Source organism: Neovison vison, chromosome 7 (genome assembly GCF_020171115.1).
Source record: "Neovison vison isolate M4711 chromosome 7, ASM_NN_V1, whole genome shotgun sequence".
NCBI classification, from domain to species: Eukaryota; Metazoa; Chordata; class Mammalia; order Carnivora; family Mustelidae; genus Neogale; species Neogale vison.
Window position 1 is genome coordinate 193,055,401 of NC_058097.1, and position 6,048 is coordinate 193,061,448.

Consider the following 6,048-nt stretch of genomic DNA (forward strand, 5'->3'; position numbering starts at 1 on the left):
TGGTTATTGCTTGATGTCATTGATAACCATGTGCTCTATGTTGGGAGCAAACATGTTTGCTGAGTGCATATGCAAAACAATTTGACTATATTATACACGAGTCAAAGAAATGATTAGATGTATAAATGTGACTCTATAAAGTATCTGTTAGGAGTTGACAAATTAAGACCGCCACACAAGTGTATCATTAAATTCACGAATTATAGAACCTTCTCTCCTTAATAACCTTTATACTTTCTAAAAGTATCATATATAATTAATTCCAGTAGATAAATTGCTAAATGTATGATTCGGGGCCCAATGATAGGCTGAGGTAGAAGAGGTTGCGTACCAGGGGGAATCTTCCAAAAATCCTTCCAGATAGCTATCTTTTAGAGGGCTACCAATTCCACACAACTGTCAGCTTAGAAGTTTTTACTACTATCTGCCAGTTCTAATTTTTAAAAAAATGGAAAATCGTGTATAGATTATCAATTAAGTCAAAGTCACTAACTCTGAACTTGCCATCATTTACTGTCTCATTATTGGAGTCTAAGTCAACTCTGATTATTAGGTCTTTAAGTTTGAATCATTCTCTAATTTTCATTACTGTCATTCAGCAGGTAAGTCAAAGGCCCGAGTTGATACAAATGACTGGGAACAATCTCACTGAGGTGACCTTCTTCATCCTTTCTGGATTTGCAAATCACCCTGAACTGCAAGTCAGTCTTTTCTTAATGTTTCTCTTTATTTATCTGTTCACTGTTTTGGGAAACGTTGGGCTCATCATGTTAATCAGAATAGACTCTCAACTTCACACCCCAATGTACTTTTTCCTTAGCAACTTAGCATTCATTGACATATTTTATTCTTCCACTGTAACACCCAAGGCACTGGTAAATTTCCAGTCCCAACAGAAAACCATCTCTTTTGTTGCCTGCTTTGTTCAAATGTACTTTTTTGTGGGGTTGGTGTGCAGTGAGTGTTTTCTTCTGGGATCGATGGCCTATGACCGCTACATAGCAATCTGCAATCCCTTATTATATTCAATGATTATGTCCCAGAAAGTGTGCAACTGGCTGGGAGTCCTGCCATATGCAATAGGCTTCACAAATTCTCTGGTATCAGTCCGTGTGATAAGCAGCTTGGCATTTTGTGATTCCAGCATCAATCATTTCTTCTGTGACACCACAGCTCTTTTGGCCCTGTCCTGTGCAGATGCTTTCAGCACAGAAATGGTCATCTTTGTTTTAGCTGGGATCACACTTCTCAGTTCCCTGCTCCTCATCACGGTCACCTACACTGCCATCATCTTAGCCATCCTGAGGATCCAATCTGCAGCAGGGAGACAGAAGGCCTTTTCCACCTGTGCATCCCACCTCATGGGAGTAACTATCTTCTATGGGTCCCTGATTTTCACGTACTTGCAGCCTGATAACACATCATCCTTGACCCAGGCACAGGTAGCATCTGTCTTCTATACCATTGTCATTCCAATGCTGAATCCACTAATCTATAGTCTGAGGAACAAAGATGTGAAAAATGCTCTCCTGAGAGTCATACATAGAAAACTTTTGTCATGACACATCTGTGCACGTTACCATGCAAACACAGTTGGATGGCTTTAGGCACTCAATCGCTCCAACAGTCATGGTGTAAACTCAAAAGGCTTAATGTAAACTAAATGATAACTTAGAGACTTGAAATTTGGGTGGTGAATTATTACTTTCTTTGTTTATATTGAATATTAAACTGGTATATTAGGAGTTCATTTCAGCATGTAGCTTATATATACCAAGCACCATGACAACAGGCACTGGTTGATATAGAAAATCTCCTGATCGTGTGGATTAGTTTTACCACACAGTTAAAATTTGGATCATTTGTCTGTGAAACGTGAGCTTTGCTGACAAAGAAAATGATGTTTATGGAGTATGGTCTCTATCAAATGCAGCAGAGTTTAATTTCTAAAAAAACATAATGTGCTTTCCAAAGTTCAAACATTTGGTAAGCATTTCAGTGTGTGCCTGTGTGTGTGTGTGTGTGTGTGTGTGTAAATAAAGCACTAGCTATGGCACAATTCCTAAGGCATTTGGAAGTATCTTACAGAGATTCTTGCTGTTCCAAATCAGGCAGAGATACTTGGTGAAGTCTATAGTATTAGAAGGAAAAACTGGGTTTTTATTTTGTTTTTCCTTAAAAAGAGATCGCAATTAATGGACTCCCCCAGGCATTGTTAGAAAATGTTACTACTGGAAAAGATGTGTCCTTCAGTACTGTCTTTACCATGCATTAATCACTGAGCAGTAAACCAAGGAACTGGAAATCAGTTTAAAATGTATGTTGAAAGGAACGGCAGATAAATTTGATGAAGCACTTCTACAAGAAAATGAGTGTGATCTATATTTTTTTCTGTCCAACAAAAATGTAAGCTCTTTCAGAGAAGTTTGCTTATTCATAATTGTGCTCTCCATATTTAGGAAATGTAACATGGACAAAATATGGAGGTAAATACTTTCTTTGTTGTCTGTTTGCTGGTGGAAGTACAGTGATCAATCCATAAAGGTGAAACAGCCTGTCTTTCTCCATTTATAGCTTTCTTGAGTAGAATCTGGATAGTCATGTGCATATTGGCACTCAAAAAATTATTAGCTTAATTGAAAATTCTTATCTCTAGAATTCTTTCAAAAACATTTCTCATTTATATGTTAAAATCGGCATAGTAATTAACAGATATATTTCTTTTCAAAGGATTTTTTCCCTCAATGGTTGGGATATGGAAATAAGTATATACAGAATTATACTTGATATATATGATTTTAAATAATTGGAGTACCCTCATATACCATACACTACAAACAAACCTCCTATTAAAAAAATCAGTTTTCAGGGTGCCTGTGTGGCTCAGTCTTTAAGCATTTGCCTTTAGCTCAGCTTTAAGGGTCCTGGGATCAAGCCCCACATTGGACTCCCTACTCCCCCAGAAGCCTGCTTCTCCCTCTCCCACTCCCCCTGCTTGTGTTCCTTCTCTCACTGTCTCTTTCTTTGTCAAATATATAAAGTCAAGAAAGAAAGAAAAAAGAAGAAAAGAAAGGAAGGAAAATAAAGAGAGAAATAAATGAAGAAAGATAAGAAAATCAGTTTTCAGTCTTGGGAGTGGCTGATGGTAATGTATGTGAAAAGATCTATATGTGCGTATATACATATATTTGCTTTGGAATTTTTAATTTTCTTCTCTGATCTATATAACTAGGGCTTACTCATGCAAACTTCATTTTACAATGCAACATTTTACCCTACAAACTGTTATAAGTAACAACTTATGAAACATATTGTGCTTAGATATGGACCTACTGAGGCTATTATCTATCTCATTAAAATCACCTTTATTAAGCCTATGTGAGAATTTTTTTCCTTTTAAGCATAGTGTCAGATTCAGATTGGCCCTTCTGAAGATTTTTCATAATTGAGAACTATTAAACTGATTATATTTCCCTTCTTCTTCCTTTTTCCACCAAAGATTTTCATCCATGCATTCTAAATACAATGCTCAATTTTTTATAATTTTGTAGCTTTTGCACATTATTTATATTAGCACATATAGTCTAATTGTATGTTATTTTTATCTTACATTGCGTGTGTATTCTGCTGTAAATAATTTCAAGATTTAATATTTGTTTAACATGAATAAAGCTATGTATCTAATTGCTTTGTTATATTATTAATATTTTCTTGGTGATCTCTGCCTAGGAGCAAAAACAGAACACACTTTTCTTGCTCATTGTAAGAAGTAGAAATATATTTTATTTGTCCAAAATTATGATTAAATGCCCATTTATGTTTTTCAATATGTTCTTCATGTTTCTTGCTGGTCATCATTCTTTCCTCCAGATGCATTTTGTACCTTCCTTCTGGACTCTGTAATATACATCTTTTTACAAGGGTTGTGCCTATCTTTGTCTTTTCTTCAGTCTTTCCTTCTGCTAGACTCTCCCAGAACTTTTGCCATTGACCAATCCAGAAAACCAACTCCATAATCTCTAGGACTATGTCCCAGAAGTGATTATAGTATGTTTAATTTGCCAGTTATCTTCTTCTTAAAAAAATACTCTGGAAAAATCATTCAATTTAAAATATGTTTGCCTTATCAGGCCTCAATATAAAGATGCTGAGTGTTACTGAGTATTCTTTTCTTTTTTTTTTTCAGGCTGTTAAACCTGTGGTGCCTTTGTCATATACTTGTTAAACCTGTGTATTCCTTGACCATGCATTCTATTTCACCACCTTTAACATACCTTTTATAGCAAAACAAAAAATTTTAAGATTATTCTTCTTAACTTGTTTTATTTTAGGAAGTCCTGAAGAAATTCCTGAATAAACAACAAATTGCGGGGCACCTGGGTGGCTCAGTGGGTTAAGCCTCTGCCTTTGGCTCAGGTCATGATCTCAGGGTCCTGGGATCGAGTCCCACATCGGGCTCTCTGCTCGGCGGGGAGCCTGCTTTCCCCCTCTCTCTGCCTGCCTCTCTGCCTACTTGTGATCTCTCTCTCTGTGTCAAAAAAATAAATAAAGTCTTAAAAAATTTTTAAAAGAAACAACAAATTGCTCAATGAAAATAAAACATATTGATTACAATTGACTTCTTGATATCAGGTAGAGATAGACTCACACTTGTGCTCATACAAAGATCAGAGGCTTATTCAGAAAGAAATGTCAGAATATTGCCTGATAATTGGAGAAAGTAGTGTCGAATAAATCAGGATTTTGCACTTTCCCTTTCAAAATGGGTAGATAAGCTGTCTGAAAATGACTAAAAGGCAACAAATAAGAAAGGAAAATTCATTTCAGGAAAGAAAACTAGAAATAGTGATATTATGAAGTATAACAATACTAGAGAAAATATAACTGATTTTATATTTATTAAGTGTAATTCGTTCTAAATCACGAAGACTATCAGGGTGAGTCAAAGTGCAAACTCCCCAATGTTTATAACAGCATTATCAGTAATAGGCAAATTATGGAAAGAGTCCAAATGTCCATCAACTAATGAATGGATGAGAATGTAGTATATGTACACACACACACACACACACACACACACACAGAGAGAGAGAGAGAGAGAGAGAGAGAGAGAGGAATATTACTCAGCCATCAAAAAGAATGAACTCTCACTATTTACAATGACATGGATGAAGCTAGAGAGTATTGGGCTAATCAAAAGGAGTCAGAGAAAGACAAAGAACACATGATTTCACTCATGTGGAATTTAGGAAACAAAACAAATGAACATGAAGTTAAAAAAAAAAAAAAAAGAGGAGAGAGAGAGAGCGATTGCGTGCCAAACCAAGAAATAGATTCTTTATTATAGAGAACAAACTGAGGGTTACTGGAGGGGAGGTGGGTGGGAGATGGGCTAAATAGGTGAAGGGGATTAAGGAGGGCACTTGTGATGAGTACTGGGTGTTGTATGTAAGTGGTGAGTTACTAAATTCACTAAATTCTACACCAGAAACCAACATTACACTGTGTGTTAACTAACTGGAATTTATTTTTGATTTTTTTTTTTTTAATTTGTCAGAGAGAGAGAGAGCAAGCAAAGGCAGACAGAGTGGCAGGCAGAGGCAGAGGGAGAATCAGGCTCCCCACCGAGCAAGGAGCCCAATGTGAGACTTGATCCCAGGATGCTGGGATCATGACCTGAGCCGAAGGCAGCCACTTAACCAACTGAGCCACCACCCAGACGTCCCACTAACTGGAATTTAAATAAAAATTTGGAGAAAAAGGTACAAACTCCAGTGTGGTTTTTAACACAATTAGTACCAAAATAAAGTGATGTGAAACATTAGGAATGTAACTAAACCAAGGGAGAGTTTGTTCAATTAATGCACAGACAAACCAATAAAAACAGACACTAAGCCTTTGCAATAGAGAAAGATAAGCTATTTATTGGAAGGGCAAAACCAGGGAGAATGGCGAGCTAATTCTCTGAAGTCCTGAACACCTGATGCCTTGCGAGTGAGGATTTTTAAGGGCAAAATCTGGGGCAGTCTCCTGAGTAGGTGAAGGCAT

The 6,048-nt window shown here is 36.6% G+C and overlaps 1 protein-coding gene across 1 annotated transcript; it reads left to right on the forward strand.

Moving 5' to 3' along the window:
• Positions 1-629: 629 nt before the first annotated feature.
• LOC122913649 (olfactory receptor 8I2) lies at positions 630-1,562 on the forward strand. Its single transcript, XM_044260301.1, has one exon. It carries the CDS (start codon positions 630-632, stop codon positions 1,560-1,562), a length of 933 nt encoding a protein of 310 aa, XP_044116236.1.
• Positions 1,563-6,048: the final 4,486 nt, after the last annotated feature.

Coding starts and splice junctions, on each gene's coding strand:
- LOC122913649 (XM_044260301.1), top strand. CDS start 630: ATGACTGGGAACAATCTCACTGAGGTGACCTTCTTCATCCTTTCTGGA.